At 43.3% G+C, this 19,749-nt stretch overlaps 5 protein-coding genes across 19 annotated transcripts in view; 2 read left to right on the top strand and 3 right to left on the bottom strand.

Annotated features, from left to right (window-relative positions):
• The first annotated feature begins 445 nt into the window (after positions 1-445).
• On the top strand, positions 446-5,530 carry LOC6505605 (protein spaetzle). 14 transcript variants are annotated; one of them, XM_001964573.4, is made up of 8 exons: positions 447-1,424; positions 2,999-3,133; positions 3,303-3,392; positions 3,546-3,719; positions 3,783-3,843; positions 3,966-4,350; positions 4,410-4,651; positions 5,161-5,530. In XM_001964573.4, exons 1-7 carry the CDS (start codon positions 1,323-1,325, stop codon positions 4,588-4,590), a joined length of 1,128 nt encoding a protein of 375 aa, XP_001964609.2. In that variant the 5' UTR covers positions 447-1,322; the 3' UTR covers positions 4,591-4,651; positions 5,161-5,530. The 14 variants fall into 14 exon arrangements, with proteins under 14 accessions (XP_044570407.1, XP_001964609.2, XP_014760716.1 ...); XM_014905230.3 differs by having other exon boundaries at positions 3,990-4,350; XM_014905234.3 differs by having other exon boundaries at positions 3,546-3,843.
• On the bottom strand, positions 4,639-5,104 carry LOC26513751. Its single transcript, XM_014905405.3, has one exon. It carries the CDS (start codon positions 4,894-4,896, stop codon positions 4,768-4,770), a length of 129 nt encoding a protein of 42 aa, XP_014760891.1. The 5' UTR covers positions 4,897-5,104; the 3' UTR covers positions 4,639-4,767.
• A 1,398-nt stretch (positions 5,531-6,928) lies between the features above and the next one.
• LOC6505607 (endothelin-converting enzyme 2) lies at positions 6,929-13,028 on the top strand. Its single transcript, XM_001964571.3, has 9 exons — positions 6,929-7,532; positions 9,203-9,362; positions 9,420-9,514; positions 9,889-10,465; positions 10,525-10,807; positions 10,876-11,707; positions 12,001-12,049; positions 12,217-12,415; positions 12,482-13,028. Exons 1-9 carry the CDS (start codon positions 7,421-7,423, stop codon positions 12,824-12,826), a joined length of 2,652 nt encoding a protein of 883 aa, XP_001964607.2. The 5' UTR covers positions 6,929-7,420; the 3' UTR covers positions 12,827-13,028.
• LOC6505913 lies at positions 7,898-8,633 on the bottom strand. Its single transcript, XM_001964572.3, has one exon. It carries the CDS (start codon positions 8,567-8,569, stop codon positions 8,009-8,011), a length of 561 nt encoding a protein of 186 aa, XP_001964608.1. The 5' UTR covers positions 8,570-8,633; the 3' UTR covers positions 7,898-8,008.
• A 47-nt stretch (positions 13,029-13,075) lies between the features above and the next one.
• Positions 13,076-19,749, bottom strand: part of LOC6505912 (RYamide receptor) — a 57,240-nt gene continuing 50,566 nt past the window's right edge. The window contains exons 5-8 of one of the 2 annotated variants that reach the window (XM_032449591.1): positions 14,301-14,369; positions 13,925-14,229; positions 13,549-13,640; positions 13,076-13,437 (exon numbers count right to left, since the gene is read on the bottom strand). In XM_032449591.1, coding sequence (XP_032305482.1) covers positions 13,307-13,437; positions 13,549-13,640; positions 13,925-14,229; positions 14,301-14,369 — 597 coding nt within the window. In that variant the 3' untranslated portion in view covers positions 13,076-13,306. The remainder of the gene's footprint in view (positions 13,438-13,548; positions 13,641-13,924; positions 14,230-14,300; positions 14,370-19,749) is intronic. The other variant, XM_014905351.3, reaches the window with a different exon arrangement.

Raw genomic sequence — 19,749 nt, forward strand, 5'->3', positions numbered from 1 at the left:
GATAAAATTTTCAGTTGCTTGTACATATATTATTATTTAATAATAGGTTTGAAAATAAACACCCATTTAAGTATAACTAGTAATACCTTTAATGTTATTATTATTTTGATAAAGCATAGTCTTAATTATAGAGTTAACCTACGAAGGGGGCAGCCATGACTGCTGTTCAATGAAATACGTGTTTATACTTTTTAATAATTTTAATTAAGTTTTAAGCTGAGGTTAATTACCATCTTTTCTCTGTGTGTAGTGATTCACCAAACCGAGCTTAACGCAAAGGAGCTACAATTAGCTGCAAAACAGCTGTGATAAAATCCGCGATCGCTGGAGCTCTCCGCTTCCGTCCCTGCTCGGAGCTCCAGCCCCACAGAAGCGGTCGCTCTCTGCCGCCACCTCGCGCTCTCTCGGGCCCCAGCTGGGGAGCTTCGTTCAAAGCTGCACTTGTCAATTGCTTGCCTGCCAGAGTCTTCGTTCATTTGTCTCCAAGTCGCCCGCTCTCGCTGTCGTGTCGTGCCGAGCCGTGTCGCGCTGTGTATGTTCTCAAGAGGTCGAGAAATCGGTTAAAGCCGCGGATGATATGGTGAAACTCTTCTTTCATCCCATCGGAAAAGCCCAGCGCGCGTCGCCCCAGAGCCCTCCGGACCTGATGCAGTAATATAAGCGCAAGCCCGCTGTCAGCTTCGAATCACTTAACGCCGGCGCACAGAACCGAAAAGACGTAAATCGACGTTATCTAAAACGGAAACTGAGCCCAAATTCAAACCCAAACCCAAACCCGAAACATAAAACGAAACACTGTCGAAAGACCCCCCAAAACGGTTCAACTGAAGCGGCGAGAGCGAAACTAAAGTGAAAAGCAAACCGACTAATTGAAGTCTGTCTGTCTGGCAGTGAATCGCCAACGTGCAAAGGAAACAAACAAAACGGAATAGGAATTGGCAACAGCCGCAACGGCAGCGGTAGCGGCAACAGAAACAGAAACACATTAGCACAAAAAAGAAATATTTATAAATAAATAGCGACCAACCACCGACGACAACTACGGGAACGACAACAACTGCCCCAACAGCCACCCATAACAAAGGCAAATACAACCAGTGACAGAAATCCGGCATTAACTTTTAGCCAGTTTGTTTATTTTAAATACATACGCGCAAAACACCATAAAAAGAGCAGCAGTAGCAGGCGGAACGAAAACAAAGTTGTAGCGATAAGAAAATTGGCCTAAGCCTCCCCCCAAGCTCCGCCGATCGCACCGCTCCTGCTCTACCATTGTAAGCCTCGACGCAGACGAAAGCCGTCCATAGAATATATATAGTTATATGTATATCCCCCTGTTTACATCGAAGCCATCGGACATGATGCCGCAAATGTGGTGCAGGCTGCTGAGGATCCTGGTGTTGCTCTTCGCCTTCTTCGCCATGGTAAGCCCTTGTGTTGCCAAACACCAAACACAGTCGATCCTCCGAAAAAAAGGTTTTTTTCCTCAACTTTAAAGTAAAAAAACATGTAGGTTCGACTGTATTTTTAATGTCTTTGTGTCGTGTTAAAATGTTTCATCATCTCATTGGCTCACATTTGGGTTATGGTTGTTATTATTTTCTAAGCAAGTGCATCCTCTATTTCTACAGCTCTAGATTTTCCACAAATTCGAAATCCATTTCCATAACTCGAAGGGCATTTTCAAGTCTATGTCAACAGGGGGCTTGCAAACCTGTTCGCATTGCCTCCGGCAAGTTATGTGCAATTTTCATTCCCCGTATAATAAATGCATATCATCGGGAGTGCAATAATATTAATCGCCGACAATAGTGCCAGCTATTCTGCACACGACTTTTGAGGTAATTTACTGCCGACAAGGGATGATCATCAATCTCAGTGAAAACCACAGTACAACCCTTGCAGTAATTAGTCTGAAATAATGGCAACACAACCTTGAGTATCCGATAATCCGATCGGAAAGCGCCTGCTTTAGGTTTTCCACGAATTCCACACTAAACACTAAACAGGTTTCAAAGAGCACATAGTCGTTCTGACTAAATTCCAATTGGTTTATGGAAAACCTAAAACTGAGATGGAAAAACTCTCTAATGTTTGCATAAGTTGCCCCGAACAGAGGCGTTGATAAATTCGCTTAAAACTTGATATCTAATTGTCCGGCAAGCTTGGGAAAATACACTTCCGAGATATGGCTAAAAGTCTCAGGCAATTAAGTTCATGTGGGGCAGCGTCCCTCTCTCAAGATCGGGTTTTATCGTCAATGGCAAGTCCCAATTTCGGTTGGGGTAAATTTTACATTTGAGTCGCCGTCATGACGCTGATTTCTGATTCTTGAACTTAACTTTCCAGAATGTTTTAATATCATCCCGTGTCCCCTATATCGCTGTGTCAGTTCTAAGCAGTTTAATTGCACCCACCTCTGTATTGTTTGTGTTCTATTTGGAGTTAACTATCATCAATAATTCAGTAAATAGTGCTTGCTTTTTGCCTTCTAGGCGTGTGTTGTATTAAATAATTTCCACTTTTAGATCAGATTGCCTCACACAATTTCCCCATTGTATTTAATCGTTCTGACTGGCTGCTATGTTTAAATAAATGTTCTTCGCAGCTTCAAGTCTCTCTAGTTGCACGAATTTCTGCTCCGATAAGCCGTCCGAAAATGGACTATCAGCGTAACCCCGTATACTAGAACTTGAACCCTAGCAGCAGTTTTTCGGAGGTTCGGGTCCTAACTCAACGTAACTAACAAAGTTCTACGCGGAGGCAACTGCGCTTGCCCACAAAACAGCTGTTCAAATATTCCGAAACGCAAGTGTAGTGGAAAGATAGAGCGAAAGCCAGTTGAGCAAGTTAGAGGAGCCGCAGTAAAAACTAAAATATACATATAAAAACAACGACCAGCCCAACAAATTACCCCAACAACTTAACCCCCCGTTGTCTTGGAAATGCTGATGAACCGCAAACAAAACTCTTCCACTTTTCCGCATGTATCTTTCAGATAGTTTTTATCAATAGCGAGATAGCGAAGCGACGCAAAGCTGAGGCAGCCTTAGCGGCTTTGATCGGGCAAGAGGGAGCCGAACTGCCAGGAGCCTCCGAATCCGAGGAGGAGCCCAATCCGGGTAGCGAGGAGGTGTGCACAATTTTCTCCCGAAAGGCCTTCAAAATTTCCAAAAATTCCTCCTAGTACCCCCTATCCCCAACCATTACATCCATGTTTCCCTGCTCTTTGTGTCTTGTATTGTGGCCTAAAGCTTGTCATGTACCCAAATTAAATCCTTCTTTCGTAATTTTCGCTACAGTTTGCATCGATCGAAGCCAAAAAAGACATTGATAAACTCTTGCGCACCATCTTCGTAGTGAACGATGATCAGGGTGTACAGATCTTTAATGTAAGTCAGCTGTCGAAGAACAAAATTGTCATTACTCCCTCATTGGCATTCCCATTGTACCATCATTCCACCATTTGTTGGGTTGTGTTGTGTCTGTGTTATTTTTTTCCCCACTTGGCCAAAGACTAACACACCTGAATTCTACCTGCACAGACAACGACCACGGACAATGCACCCCTCATGCCCATAAACACCATGCTCGGCGATCAGTCCCAGAACCCGATTCCAAATCCGAACCAGAATCAAAACCAAGCCCCGAAACCCAGATCGTCCAACATTTACCATCAGTATCACAGCCTAAGTCAGCAGCAGGATCAATACTTCAAAGTGCAGCGCTCTCCGGACGGGAAGCTGAATCTGGTCTTTAACGATACGTTCGTCTCTTTGCAGGGGACAACTCCGCAGACGCAGGCGGACCAGGTTCCGACCACCCACCGTCAGCCATCGGACAGTAAGTTTCTTTGATTATATTTTAATCAGACACATTCGATACTCGAACATGCTGAACAATTAACAACTAAATCGATCCCATACTCACTGGCCACTGTCTCTGGCGCTTGCCTAACTTTTTAGCCTTTGTCTTCCCCGGTTCCGCAGGACATGGTCCCCGGCCCATTTACCCGGCCCACTCGCTTCTGGGGGTCAATGACACGGCCGCCCTGCAGCAGTGCGGGGATGCGAAGCCGGAGTCCAGGTCCTTCTGCACCCAAGTGGACAACTATCCGGACCTGTCCGGCCTGAAGATGACGCTCTCAAGCAAGTTCTCCAAGTTCTTCAGCGATGTGATCCCCACAGACTTGAGTGCGCGGGTGGGCACCGAACCCGATGATACGATCTACCTGTGCCGGGTCACGCCCCGCACTATCTATCCTAAGAAGGGTCTGACAACGAACAACAGCTGGGAGTTGATTGTCAATACTGATGAGTTCAAGCAAGCCATCCAGATTGAAGAGTGCGAGTAAGTGTGAACATGGTTTACTAAAGACTTTTTCGTAACGCCCCTTTGTTAACCCCCAGAATCCCCAATGGGCCGTGTGAGTTTACGGATAGTTTCCCCAACGGGTACAAGTCATACTGCAAACAACATTACGTGACCCGCAACCTGGTTAGCATTAAGGACGAAGGCCCACTGGACCCGTCGCCAGAGTCCTTCAGGATACCCTCCTGCTGCAAATGTGTACTGAAGAAGGTGAACTAGCCCCATCGAGGAGGGGCTGGGGGAATCATCATTCAAAAAGATGCGAAATTGTGATTTGGAGGTAAGACCACAATTTATTCTACATGAAATTTTCAATTAACTAAAACGACAGAGCGGTTGACCAAATCGATGGCAGCAGGACCAAACCATTTGAGGGCAGGACAGTATATTAACCCTTCACTTGACCAGCTTGCGCAGGGTCCAACCGACAGCATAGAATCCCACCAGCTTGAGGGCCATTCCCTTGCTCTCCGCCTTCACCATGCACTTGAACTTGTTCTCCAAGTTGCCAAAAGCCCGATCCATCGCAATAATATGAACGAAAAGTCCACGAAAGTAAAACAGCTCACGAAAACGTAAGAAATCCAAGCGCGTAACTTGCGGCTTTTCGGCTTCAGAAAACCAGACTTTCAACAAAAAAAATTAGGTTATCGACGAACACGAGTGTTTAGATTGAGAGATTTTTTAGACTGATCTAGTCCCGAAATCCGTTGGGGGATTACATCTTGACACCGATCCAATGCCAACTCGATTCCAGAAAACTAATAACGTTTTTCTTTCTCGTTTCAGTACCAAGTTTCACCCACCACAGAATTGCAGGCCAAACTGTCCAGGGGTCGTTGTTTAATTTTATATTTTTATGACTTTGTAGTACTTTTTAAGCACGATATAATACATTTGCATTCTGCTGTCATTCGAAGACCCACTTTAGTCTACTATATGTGCATTATAATTTAAATTTTAATATCGAGTCATTGTAAACAAATTCGTGTCATACTTCCTTGTTGTCTTCCTAAGATAGTAATGCATGCAATTAGTTTTAAAATACACACATAAAAAATCACAAACACATAAAACCACACACAAAAAAAACTATTTCAAGAATGTATGTAGAGCTAATGTATAATAAATGTATGCAAGTACATGCCAGCAAAGTAAAGTTCTTTGAACCCATCAAGCCTGGTGACAGCTATGATTCCACCATTGCGGGGGTGCTGCCAATGTTTGGAGTACCTGGTGTACAATTTATTTGCTTATTAACAATAATTCAGCTGGCTCTGCTGCGCAAACCAATTACAGCATAGTAAGTGTAAACATAGCGGCAAAGGACGGGCACGCGGGCTGGCGGAAACAGGACAACACATGGCGACTACATGCATTTCTTGCTGTCAACGGGCAACGGGGCGTATGCGCGATGGGCCTGCATAATACACGTGGGGCTCTTGAAGAAATCAATACTGTTTATCGATTCCAATCCCCAACTAACTATGTCAAAGTTAGGACGAACAATGCGAATGCTGGTGGAATTGTGGGCGGGCAAAGTGCCACCATTTAATTACTATTATTAGCTATCCTTGCTCGCCTGGCCTGGCCAAAAAAACCAGTGTCGTGTCCCGGTCACTGTTGAATGAGCGGATTGGACATTGCTCAGGGTCATCAATCATGCACCTTCAAATAGCCACATACTAAAGTCGATATCAATTAGCAACCTTCTATATATCTTTTCGTACAGCTCATATGTTTATTATGGATCGGCTGTGTTCCCTTATTAATGTAATTTTTTCCCCATTACGCCACTGAGTTTTGGCCAATGGATTGTGGTCACTTGGCTTCTGGTTCGTGTTGTGATTCAGTTAGAAAATCTTATCCGACTGCGGAGTACCTTAATTGATGTGCTGAGATATCGCCTTAATTTGTGATTCAGGCCAGGAACGCTTACCATAAGCGATAAATCATCTGTTACTTAATATTATTGAATTTTTAGCTTTTAATGTGAGCTGTCAAATTTATTTTAAAGACTCGGATCCACCTGTGCGGAACCCAACAAAACTTCAAGTGTTTTCTAAGCGTGAGATTTTTAACTGTGCAATTATAAGAGTAGAGAAGAGTGAAATTAGACAAACTTCATAAATACTCAATAATATATTAGCTAACTCCAGCTATAATTGCATTTTTAAATCGTACAATACTTTATGAGTTAAAAAATTAACCCTATAAGCACCCATCCTAAGGACGGCTTAGGATTTTTATGAATTACAATAAATCATTGAACATAAAAGCAAAATGTATCGACTCCTTGATGAATGGGTGCTATGGATTCCACATACTAGGAACACGGACAATACGAAACATGCAGGACAGTCAGACACTGGCAGGACTTTTTGGTGGGAGCGAATGGGGCCGGATTGGTGGGCCCGTAATTGCCGCAGCACATTTGCATGGCCGAAGGAGTTAATGGGGGTTGCCTGATTTGTTTGTTGTTATTGTTATTATTATTGTTATTTCGTACGGTTGGTGGTAGTGTTGTTATTCGGTTGCTGCCAGGTATCGGAGCCGTATAAATACGTTCTGTTGACGACGGCCGGGCTCCAATACGCCGGTAGTCACCAGCTCCGACCAGTCGCCCGCTGCACTAGCTCCACTTGAGTCGATATTTTTATAGAGTTCTCCTCCGGGCCCGGTGCCCGAAAGTTTACGGCTGCATTTTAGCAGCTTTCGCTTTAGCCCGTTTAGCGCATAATGCCCAATTATGCAACTGCTTGCTGTTGCCTCTAAGCGAAAAGTGTTAAGAGCAATAAGCAAACAACTAACTTGGCTAAGCTGTTCCCAGTGTCTTTGAAACTATTTAGTTCTGTTTTGCAACTTTGAGTTAATGGAGCAACATGTGGCCTCTGTGACTTGAATTCGAATTAGGGCTTTTAATAAACTCATTGATATGCTCTAAAGTGCTTCGGAAAAATCACCAGAACCCATACCCAGCGGAAATCCAACGAAAAAATCACACCACGGAATATGCGTTAATCCATATACCTTCCTGGTGACTAATGCTATGACGATGGAAGATCGAAACCGCATTTGGACCACGGGCCACACCAACCTCGGCTATTTCAGCGAAAATCTTCAGCAGCAAGCCTTGCCACTACAACGGCAGCAAACTCCGGGTAACAACAACTGTAGCTTCTAAAACTTTTGAGAACGAACTGTTGAAAAACTACATTTATTATTTAAGGGCTTTTATAATTGGGCTGTTTCACGCCTAGTTTAAAACTGAGTTACTAAGTATTCTAAAGTTTGAATTCCTTTAAAAGTTGTAATTGAATAGTTCCACCTAATAGATTCAAACGATTCGCTTTCTCTGTTCGGTCGAATACCATAATCCATGAGTACCAGATACAAAAACAAAATTTATATTATTTTTTTTTTTAATTTATATTTGAAAACTAGAAAAATATTTTCTCAACCTATTTCCTAATTATTTTGAATTTTTTTTTATTTATTTTGTAAGAGCGATTAAGATTATTCTTGATTGAGTAATTTATTTTCTTTATTAAGTAGTTGGAGTTTGGTTCGTGGGGACTTGACGTAATCCTTATAAGATTTTAATGAAATGTGATGTTCTAGCTTATACTTTTTGTAGTTATTGAAATAGACTATCGTATATGGTTCCTATACCCTTTATCCGCAATATGGTAAACCAATGCATTCCCCAATTAGTGTGTCCAACGGGAGTCACAACCGCTTCATTTTCGGCATCAAGAGGTTGCAAGGTAGCTGTATCCTCGTCAGCAGTGTTCATCCTTGAATTGTTGAGGCTGGTTTCGTCCTCTTTTGTGCTGGAAATGTCCTCGGCATCATCATTGTTTTTCACTCGCAGATATGTGTTGAATGCCAACCTCGTCTGCCCCTGTGGGCTCCCGTCGACCGTTGTCCGTTTTTGGTGGTAGCTTTGCCTGGACAATTTGCGAAACTTGACAATTCGCGAGTGCATGGTGAAGCCGATGACCATCACGGCCACCGCCATGAACACCACACAATCGAAAAGGGCAGATATCATCTCGAAGGGCCTGGCAAATTGGGACTCGAACTTGGCCGCGTCCTTGAAAATTTCAATCGTTCCGTAGACGTCGTCGGCCATGGCGAAGAGATTGGACTCGATTTCGGCGGTGTTGAACATATACACAGACAGCCTACGCAACATTTTGTATAATTTTGGAATTTAGGGTCCTTACAATTTTGTGTAGATGATTCGAAACACCAGACAGATATGAAAGCTTGCTATATACGCAATTTACCAGCAATTAAATGCCTTACCACTTTAATTAGGTTACGAATTAAAGACGGTACCTTTCTGTGATGAAGGGTAGTGACTTTCTGAAATGGGTTAAAATGCTGCCGGACATGCAAACTGGTTTCGCGGACATTGAACCGGAAACTGTCGCCGCATTCTAATGCTGCATGTTGTCTATAAAAATGCAGTTGCGTTGGACGTTACATGGGACAGGTGAATGCATTAGCCAGAGACAATTAGGGACGCCCAGGACAACCGGCTGGTGACTGGAGTGAGTTATCCAGATCAAGATAAAGCCGCGAACACGAACCACAACATGTGTGCCTTTATTTTGTGTGGCAAGTGGTGCGATGGGGTGGATTTATTGTAGCTTTTAGGCAAACACGATTGACAGCATTAGACTAATTAGTGTTAATAAAACGTGCCTTTCTCCCACTCGATGGAAATATATTTATCAAAACCGAAACAATGCCTCGAGACGATTTAGCCAATTAGTAGTGAGACCCAGCCCAGTTAACCGAGATTATTGGAAACCCATTTCAGGAAACCTGAGCCTACTTGCCACGCCCATTGTAGCCAACGGCAGTGCGAATGGAGTCGGAAATGCCAACGGACATGGACAGTCCGCGGCGTTGGAAAGTGCCCAGAGCAAGCATGTTCCCTTTCAGGGCCCAGCCCCCATCCTCGTAGGCGTACAATCCAGGTGATTGGACTAACATTACGCATTGGCTGTCTTGTACTAATCGCTATACCCGTCCAGGTTTCGTCGGCACTATTACCACAAGGTGGTCCTGGGAGGACTGACTGCTCTCGTAATCGCTCTACTAATAGCAATCATAGTCATAAGCGTAACTCGTAAGTATTCAATGTACATTTTGAATCGAAAACCACAATACACTTGCATAATGATGACTCGGCATTCGTAATTCTTGGCATTTCTTGGAACTCTCAATACCTTCACGGATTGAATGCAATGTTCTATAATGATACAGTTTTTTTTTAGCAAGTAGATAGTTTTTATAAGTATAATGACGTTAGTCTCTTCTAGAGACTAGCCTTTCCAAGAATTAAGAGTAGGCACATAAAAAAACAGATAGGCTTAAATGTCTCATAGGATTTGTGTTTTCTCCACTTTGGTTTAAACTGAATTAGTATATGAACAGATTATGATGAAATACTCACCTATCTACTCATGGTAGCATTAAGTTCATATACTTTCTGAATTCCAGTTAAGAAATCCAGCTCAATTTGCCGGAGCAAGGAGTGCATCCGCACAGCGGCCAGCCTCATCTATGCAATGGACGAACAGACTGATCCCTGCGAGGACTTTTACAAATTCACCTGTGGCCGATGGGCCAATGAGCATCCCCGGCCGGACTCCGTGACCTCCAACGACTGGTTCCGGGAGCGGCAGGCGCACATAATGCGGCTGGTGCGGGATTTTCTGCGATCGAATATCACCAATGCGGAGCCGGAGGCTGTGGGCAAGGCCAAGACGATGTATCGAGGCTGCATGGACACGAATCTGCTGGATAAGCGGGACTTGGAACCGTTGGTGGGCTACTTGGTGCGCTTTGGACTTCCCATCTTGCCATCTGCCCTCAATCTGACCCTTAGCAGCAATTCAAAGTTTTCAGCAGAGGCAACAAATGACTCATCATTCAACTGGCTCGACTCCCTCGTGACGATCAAGCGACACTTGTCGATGGACTTGATCATAGGATTCGACGTGTTTCCAGATCCATTCAATCGCACCCTCAATCGGATCGCCTTGGGCACTCCCGAGACGGATTCGGCATTTCCCTTGTGAGTAAATAATAGAAGATAAATATTTTAATTTATTTAATTTAATTTTATAATCAAAGCAACAAAGACGATTCGCACAAGATGCTACGAAAGATCCACAGGAAAACGATTTTTATGCAAAACAGCGACGAAGAGGACGACAACGAGGATAACAGAGAAAGCGAGGAGGAAGAGGCTGCCCGGAAAACGAGCACGGGAATGACGGCCTACCTCCACTACGTACGAAAAGTCATCGAGAAGTACTTGCTCTATGTCGACCCATATGTCAACCAGGAGGATGCCACTTTGGGCATTACGGAGCTGGTCAAACAGGGTGTTAGAGTGGCAAGAAAGGTTCATGCGGTAAGAAAACATGTTTTCAAATTCATTTTGAATTTAATAATTTATACTTTTGTTTTTCAAATCAATAGTTAAAGGAAGAGGCTGAAAACAGTACGAAGCCCTCGAAAAATCCTGCAGATGACATTGTTTACATTTCTCTGCAGGATCTGCAGAATCAGACGGACAAGAATATAGCTCCAAAAACACTTCCCATTTGGGCCAAGTATATGGAACTAATTTTGAAGGGAACAAAACATGCCAGCAATATCCAACTAACCCGAAATTTGACAATCATCACTAGTCCGGCGGACATCCTGTATTTGCAGCGTGTGGTGGAGTATCTCGAAGAAACACCAACCTCCCACATAGAGTCATACCTGTGGCTGAGCACCCTTGAGGAGCTGGTCCTCCACACGACGAGTTCCATGCGGCTGCTTCACTCGGAGTACATGAAGCTGGCCATTGGAACGGAGGGCAGCACACCGCGTTCCCTACACTGCGCCAACGGGGTGAACAGTCTCTTCGGTATGGCTGTGAGCTACGTCCTGGCAGATGACAGGTTCGTCGAGGAGAAGCTGCCACGGGTGCAGCGAATGCTGAGCGATATCCGGCGTTCCTTCGATCGATTGGTGAAGTCCACAACCTGGATGGATGCGGCTACCAAGCGAAAAACAATCCAGAAGTCCGCTGAAATGAAAAGCTTCATTGGTTATCCTACGTGGCTTCAGAATGCAACTGCGTTGAATGCCTTTTACGAGGGGGCGGAAACTAATGCCACCACACACCTGGAGAACCTCATCAACTTTGTTCACTGGCAGATGATGGAGAAACTCAACGAAATGGATAAGCCTGAGCCAATTGGCTGGGCGACTTCTCCTTCAAATGTGAATGCCTTCCACACGTTTCAATCAAATGCAATCAGTAAGTGTAGTGGGAAAAATATTCTATCAAGATTTTAATGACTATTTAACTATTTAAATTGAGTGATAGGTTGGATGTTTCTTTCATTATTCCTTTCATAATTCTCTCCTTAAAAAATGTGTAATGGTCTCCCTGTTTAAGAATTGTTACGTTTGACACTAAAAGAGTGTCAATTTTGGAAAAAAGAAATCCTTTGAAACTATTTGGAATAAAAATTAAGATAAAAATACATTTAACGATTTTTTAACAGTGCCGCTTCTACAACTTACCTCATGCTTTCGTTCTTTTTACAGCTGTGCCGATTGCAATTTTGCAATACCCGTTTTATGACCTCGGCCTCGAGTAAGTCCGCCCAGGAATAGAACTCTCAGCACTGAGCACATGGATAGCCGGGCAAAAAAATAAAAGACCAAAGCTTCAGGCACGTTCCCGCATCTGCCATCTGCACCTTGCACTAATCCATTTTCCGAGTTTCCTTAAATTCATATCCTGGCCTTTGTCCTTTGCAGGGCTCTAAATTATGGATCCATAGGCACCATTCTTGGACACGAGCTGACGCACGGATTCGACGACAGTGGTCGCCGTTTTGACCGATTCGGGAACATGGTAGAATGGTGGTCCAATAAGACCATTGACGAGTACATCAACCGGACCGAGTGTTTTGTGGATCAGTATAGTAGTTACCATCTGGCAGATATTGATGAATATGTAAGAATAAATAAAATATTGGATTTAAATTATTATACATTTTATATATCCTATTTCCTTCCTTAGATCGATGGAGAACTAACTTTGGGCGAGAACATCGCCGACAATGGCGGAATGCGGGAGGCCTTCTACGCCTACCGTCTCTACGTGAAGGAGATGGGTCGGGAGCGGGCCAAGTTGCCCGGACTGGAGCACTATTCGCACGAGCAGCTCTTCTTCATCTCGTTCGGCAACCTGTGGTGCGAAACTTATACTCCGGCAGCGTCGCGGTACGCTCTCAGTGACTCGCACTGTCCTGGGCAGATGCGTCTCAGGGGCGTGCTCTCCAACTCGGAGGAGTTCGCCAGGACGTTCAAGTGCGCTTCTGGCAGCGCCATGAATCCCAGCCAGCCCAAGTGCCGCATTTGGTAGTGGATTTGGCAGTTGGCCAACAAGCACAAACAGGCAATTCAAACAGGAACAGTCAAGTGATTTTCGAAATATACATATATTTAGTAAATATTATTTACAGATAAGTTAGCCGTAAGTTTAGATCGTTTATACAGGTGTCTTTTGCACGATTCAATGTGTGGTGGTGCAATAAATGGTATACTATACGCTTCGCGTCTCGAAAGTAGACTACGTTTTTGTGGTGAAATTGAAGAGCTTCATTTTTCATTGCATATTCTTGGGACTTTTTTTTACTCTTAGTTACTCTGATTTTCGTTTGATAAATTTCATGTAGATTTATGTATTTATTTTCTTTAGATTATCATTAATATATATTTAGTAAAATTACATTGAGTCGACACTTACAATACATTTGAAACATTCAGACATATACACACGCACACCCACTTAAGTACGCACAAGTTGTGGGAGATTCGGTTCTTTGGTTGTTTTCCGTACAGCTCAGAACTCCGTGCAGTTTCCGTTCACCGGAAACGCCCGGGAGGCGTTTGCCGATCGCTGGCCGGACGACTCCTCGGCGGGGGGACAGGAAGCTACCGCAAAACTGAGGTCTCGGCACATGAAAATTGGCTCTGTGTTTTGAAGGGAAGAAACGAAATGAAAAAATTACATTTTCTACCCAAATTTATTTTCTGTAAAATGTAATACAAAATTAAGATAGAGTTATAGAGTTAATAACCTACCGCTTGCATAGAATTCGCTCGTAGCTTTCTCCTTGTGCTGATGTATGTGGTGCAGGTGTTCACACGGTGCAGGTGAAAAGCCCTTTCGGTTCCTGGGAATCCAAACAAAAAATATAAATTTAATATATAATTGGGAATGTATAAACAAAAAACAGGAAACTTTTTGCGGTGCAGGACATGCAAAGAGTGGCTGCGTGCTTCAAAGACTGGCATGCAAAAGCCTAAAAAAGAGACTGAACGAAATCGTCTACGGCTCTACTGTGAACTACGGACGGAGTCACGGGACTCCGGCTGTGCGACAGCAATGGAACGGACCACAAGCAGTCGATACACTGAGAGATTCGAAAACGGGTTATTGAGTGAAGAAGGGTGGCACCTAATGCGTATTTTAGGTTTCCTGACTAGACCATCACCGAGTCGGCGATGGTACTTGAAGGGCATCTCACCAGTTGCTTCGTAGCTGCGTCCGCCGCTGCTGCCCAGGTAACGGTGCAGGCAGCAGCAGCGCCGCAGACCCGGTACGCGGTACATAATCTGTAGGAATCCGCCCCGGAATCGGGCGTTCATGTAGCAATAGATGATTGGGTTGTAGCAACTGTGCGACATGGCCAGCCAATGGAACGCGAACCACACGTACGGCAGCGGAGTCCATCGCGCGAATTCCTCATCGTTGAGCAGCAACTGGGGGAGAATAGAAACGTTTAATTTAAAGCCATAAAAGATAGACTAATGAATAAAGAGTCATGACAGACCTGCAGAATGTTAAAGGGTAGCCAGCACATGGTAAAAACAATCACAACCGTCAGCATCATCTTGATCATCTGCAAGAAAAGTGAAAGGGGAAGTGGTTAGCTTACCCAAGGGCTGTAAAAGTTCAGAGTCTCAGAGTCTATTTATAGAGCTGCGGTCGTGCACCTCCGGGGCAATATTATCCCAACCCCTAGCCCTTGTCTCACTTTTACGACCTTGACCGTACTCACATGCGGCAAAATTTCTTCGTATCGCAGCCCGTCGGGCCGTAAAATCTATGAGGGGCGCAGTTCCAGCCATAAAACTTGGCCAAAACAACCAGCTCAACTTTATTTATATCGGGAGTAACGTCGGGCAACGACTTTGGCCTTTATGGCCACTTGAAACTAATTTTTATCACGGCGTCTTTAAGCCTAAAGAGATGGGTATTTTTGGAAGCTGTCAAGTAATTATGAACGTGGAGCAGGAAACACATATATTTGCATGCCTGTGTCTTATTCGGGAGCAGTTTCAAATAAGATCTCACTCCTTCCCCTCCACTGGTATCGTAAACTTCGCTTTCCTTCTTCGACACGCAAGTTAACCATAAAACTTCTTATGGCCGCGCTTGGAAATGATTTTGTTTCTGTTGTCAGGTGGGAAAAGACAGATGAAGGTTACTACAAAAGTAGGGCTAAACTGAATGCCTATATGTTAGAGTGAACTTTTTTATCCTTCCCGCACTCCCACTGCAGTTAGTAACCAAGTCACAGGGCTTTAATGTTTCAACAATGTGCTATAAAAAGGTTACCCAATCCTATTTTTTGCTTTTCTGCCGACAGATACAATCGAACTGCGACAGAATGGCTAAAATGACGGCATTATTTACTTTAACGATGAACTCAGTGGCCACGTATCTTTAACGTGACTACCTAAGAAAACTAATCGTAAAGGTTTACGGGCTGAAACAAAGCCACGATAGAGTTGTAAGGTTTTTTACCCCAAAATCCTACACTAAAAGAAGAGGGGAAGTTATACAGAAAAATATAATTTAGTTGTTCTAATTAGTTTTTATACACAAAAGAAATTTTCTTTGATAATGCATATAGTTTAGAGCTTAAGTAATAATAATTTTTTAAATTTTTTCACTGTGATCTGACACAGAATGTAAGTCCCCAGAGAACTGCCGCCTTGTCGACGCTACAAAGGCCAAAAAGTGGCCATAAACGAATCATATTCACAAGCCATATTGAATTTTGAAACATACAGACTCTCCCTGCTAGATGCAAGAAGATTGAATCATATTTGCATGCAAATATTATTGGATAATCGCCCAGAAATGCGAATGAAAATAGCATCTTGCTCAATAGCGAGGGATTATGAATTGATTCAATGGCCATTTGGATGGAAATCAGTGCTTTGGCATCTTTTTTTGTGCTGAACGCATCTGGCGACAGTTTTCCGTTTGGCAAGCTGGCATTTGCTTTTTATTAACTTGGCAAAGTCGTTTTATTGGCCTGCCTTTGTTGCGGGTCGGTTCTCCCTTTGGCTGCAGTTGCCAGGGCACCGTTAACGAGTGCTCAACGAGGCCATTTGATTCGTTTTAATGCCTCGTTAGTTGGCCGTCCAGCCGGGGAGTGTTAACAATGTCAACATCAAGTATACGCCACGATGTACGGCGCGTCACAACAAGAGGGACCCAGAGATGCAAACAAAGCGAAGCCAGCTAAGCTCATAATGAATGGCGTCTGGACACGCGTCTCCTTCAGCAGTGACCTTTGGCCCGATGCCACACGCGTGTAAAAATAATTCCTCCTATGCACTTTCCCTTTATGCACTTTGCGAAAAAGTAATGTCTTTAAATGGTACTCAAGATATGATAAATAATTTTTGGACTCGTATACCAAAAACATAAACATAATATTTGTAGTGTATCTAATGACTGCGGAGGTGTAAACTGCAATGTCATCTGGCCAAGAAGGAGCTCCAACAGCAAAGGCAGACTTGTTTACCATATGTCATTTGAGCCGGCTGGAATATTTTTGCCTGCGGCTCTGGTTTCATCTCTATTGTGGTAGTTTGTTTTTGGCCACCTCGACATGACAGCTCCACGACTTAATTGCCGGCAGTGGATGCTGCCGGCTTTGGGTTGGAATATTTCTTTTTGGGGGTTTGCTGGCGGCTTTTGAACCGGTTAGCGGTTACGGTTATGCCCGCCCATCAAAGTTAATGCCGCATCGGCATTACGGCTTACATAAAAAATGAGCTCATGTACAAGACTCAGTACAGACAGTGCTGTAATTCATCAAACCGATTTCAGTTTCAGTCCGGCCCACACCCACCATAAACAAAAAAAAAAAAAGCGGCAAATTAGGAACTGGGCCATCAAAGTCTTAGGCTGACAAATGAGCTTTGATCCCCCCTGTCTGCTGAAATGTGGCCGAAAGTGAGGGCTTGAATTTCGATCGGAATAGAAAGGCCGGGTGTAATGAGGTGCGAAGTGTTCTCCATAATAAACCCTTCTCCCGGACTGATTCACTAATTAAATTTCCCGACACGTCCGGGAGGGTCAAATGGCTTCTATTCCTGGGCCCAGTTCGCCATTTAGTTTGTTTAATTAATGAAGCAGACAGATGTCTGGCCGTGTTGATTGCATTTTAAGTGCCAGGAGTTTGATTTATTTGAAGCAAGGCAGCAGGACTGCTTCAACTCAAAATATTTATCAATATTCGTTTACTTTAATGACTATTGACAAAAGAAAACACTACAAATTAAGCGTATTTTCCCTCCTAAAGATTACATTTGTTCCGCTTTTTACTAAAACCTGGTCCAATCAACAAAAAAAGCGCGGTAAGCGTATTAACGGGTTGGATTGCAATATTTTCGGACATGCCACGTAATTTTTTATTATTCCTGGTTTTTTTCCAACTGCTTAGCTGAGGGCCATTGGAAGCAACTGTTGGATAAATAAAAACATTTCGCCAAACGAAATTGAAAGCAAAGTTTCTTTCATTCAAAGTTTCCCTTCTTTGCGTGGGAGCTGGTAAGTGCCTGGAAAAAGTACCACAGAAATATGAAGCAAACTTCAGAGCAATTGTAGCTGAAAACTAGTTCAACTGGGGTCTTCACAGCATCGAACTTCAACACCAACTGACCACCGCCATCATTAATCAATCCATTTCACTTATCGATTAGCTCGTGCCCATAGCTATCCCCCTTTGGCAATTCTCTGATGATTACGACGAGATTGCTGACCCCCGGGCACCCTCATGTCTCGAACTATGGCGGTTGAAGCCGCCTTTTAATTGCCAAACAATTGCGAAAGTGGCCAGAAAGGGGAAATATTGCTTACACTGCCGGTAATTCAAAGGTGCGCCTCCAGCTCCAAAATTGTTCTCCGGTCATTATATTATACCGCCAAACTAATCAGCAACTAATTTACCAAACAATTTACAGGAGAAAAAGTCTTTGAAGCAGTTGAACTTAAAGTTTCTTATACTCTTACTTTTCAAAGTTTAATACAATTTTTTAAAAGGATAAAGTTTTGAAAAAAAAAAATATAATATACAGACAAGTCTCTTAAAGACTTTAACTTTATTTCTGAAAATTGTCTTTAAAGGACTCTCGATGAACTTGAAATGCTTTAAAAAACATTCTCTATTCGGTGATGTATATTTTTACCTTTAATAGATTAAATTGCTAGACCTTCGTTGACCGACAAACGAAAATTAAGTGAGCAAAATAACTAAATGGCTACCACAAAGTATCGTAAAAATCCAAAAGTCATAAAAAATAATCAAATAAAAGCGGGAAACCAAAACCCAGGGGTTGGGGCCCAAGTGGACTTTTTGTTCGATGCAATTATACGCTCGTCGGTTTATGGGGCTCGGAACAAAAGCAGCGCCGGACGTTGACCGTCACAACCAGAAGGAAGACTCCTTGAAGGAAGGTCCCTGAGCCTTTGGCAGTAAGCCATATTGGGCGATAAAACCGAATAAAATTAAAGCTGAATGAATTGTCTTAGCGGAGTTTTTGAAGTTGCTGCATATACTATGTGTATATTTTGGGGTAAAAACCTTCAGCGCGGTGTACGTGAGCCGACTTTTTCTTTTACGACCGACATACATTATAATTAACCCGCCCTCGAAGCCGGTGCGTAGAGGAGGGAGTGGCAGGAAAATGCCTAAGAAATACGCGCAATTAATTAAAGCGCCCTAAGTGTCATAAACCGTCCGAGAGCTGTCAATTAAACGACGTCACGAAGGTTCGGGAACAACCCTAAACCCCTCCCCACAGCTATCTTTTTCCCCATTTTTGCCTCTTTTTTGACCTCGCGGAAGTGTTGCGACCGCGATTTATTGGGGGCGTGTCACTGACAGGCGGAAAACGGAAAACCGCTTGAAAATGAAAAAGAGAAACCCTGGACCGAAATGTAAAGGTCATAAAATTTTTCGCTTATGCGACGGCATTCATACATATTTGGTTAAGAAGGGAGGCTACACGGGCCTTGTTGTAAATGAATTTTCTTCACAATGTCCACAACACAGATCCCACTCATGTTTGCCCTGCGCTCTCTAGCAAATTGAATTTAAAACATTTTCTTTGGCACATAAATTGCTTTTCCTTGGCTTTTAACTCTCAAAAACAGTTTAATGTATTTTTTGCTGGCATTTATTTTGGCTATTTTGATGCCTTCTTGTGCAACCTAATTTTGATTTTTTATTTATGTTCTTAGCAGTTCAATTTACTTTATTTCATTCGCACAAAATAAACTCACACATTCTTTCTAAAGAAAAACTAAGCTACTCAATAGTGCCATGTTTTGTCAAGGTCCCCTTCTGAGAAACGTCTGCACAATCCTGAATCCGATGAGTGCCCCTTAAAAATTTAAAATTCAATAAAAACTACGGTAGGAGGAAACTACTCATGGTCATGCATTTTATGCACTTCCTAAAAATAGAAACTATTATCCCACCAGATTACTGCGGCTGCTGAGCAACATGGCGTATGAGTGATATGCAAAAATATTGGACCAGAGCCAAAGTCCTGTGGGTAAGGTAGTGTGGGAAAGAGTGCTTTAGTTGCACAATAGAAGTTCAATGTTTACCCAAAACTACGGTGCTTCTGTGGGAGGCAGAAATACCAATTTGCGACAATGTTGTGGCCTCAGAAACTTTACAAATTGCAGTTGCCTGCATGTGGGCGTGTTTGGTTTATGGGCGGAATCTGCCTATGTTTGCTGTACCACCTAAGACCCACCCACGACCACTCACAGGCCTTCCACTTGCTAAGCTGTGTTGACGGTTCTGGGGAGTCTGTTTCCGTTTCGGCCAATTTTCAGTGCGGACAACACGTTCGCAATTTTACGAGCCAGCCAGGAATACACCTGACCACGTGCACCGTATCGAAACTTTCCAGGATTAATTAGGATTATTGAAGTACTGCCTGTGTCGGACAAATGGGAGGCCACGA

Source organism: Drosophila ananassae, chromosome 2L (assembly GCF_017639315.1).
Source record: "Drosophila ananassae strain 14024-0371.13 chromosome 2L, ASM1763931v2, whole genome shotgun sequence".
Lineage (NCBI taxonomy): Eukaryota > Metazoa > Arthropoda > Insecta > Diptera > Drosophilidae > Drosophila > Drosophila ananassae.

What these genes read in the sequence shown, in the direction of transcription:
- LOC6505607 (XM_001964571.3), top strand. Translation starts at nt 7,421, where the DNA reads ATGACGATGGAAGATCGAAACCGCATTTGGACCACGGGCCACACCAAC. An exon ending in TGGCAAGAAAGGTTCATGCG is followed by an intron (nt 10,808 to 10,875) that starts GTAAGAAAACAT and finishes TCAAATCAATAG; the next exon opens with TTAAAGGAAGAGGCTGAAAA. An exon ending in TGGCAGATATTGATGAATAT is followed by an intron (nt 12,416 to 12,481) that starts GTAAGAATAAAT and finishes TTCCTTCCTTAG; the next exon opens with ATCGATGGAGAACTAACTTT.
- LOC6505913 (XM_001964572.3), bottom strand. Translation starts at nt 8,569, where the DNA reads ATGTTGCGTAGGCTGTCTGTGTATATGTTCAACACCGCCGAAATCGAG.
- LOC26513751 (XM_014905405.3), bottom strand. Translation starts at nt 4,896, where the DNA reads ATGGATCGGGCTTTTGGCAACTTGGAGAACAAGTTCAAGTGCATGGTG.
- LOC6505605 (XM_044714472.1), top strand. Translation starts at nt 1,323, where the DNA reads ATGTATATCCCCCTGTTTACATCGAAGCCATCGGACATGATGCCGCAA. An exon ending in CCAATCCGGGTAGCGAGGAG is followed by an intron (nt 3,134 to 3,302) that starts GTGTGCACAATT and finishes TTTTCGCTACAG; the next exon opens with TTTGCATCGATCGAAGCCAA. An exon ending in CCACCGTCAGCCATCGGACA is followed by an intron (nt 3,844 to 3,965) that starts GTAAGTTTCTTT and finishes CTAACTTTTTAG; the next exon opens with CCTTTGTCTTCCCCGGTTCC.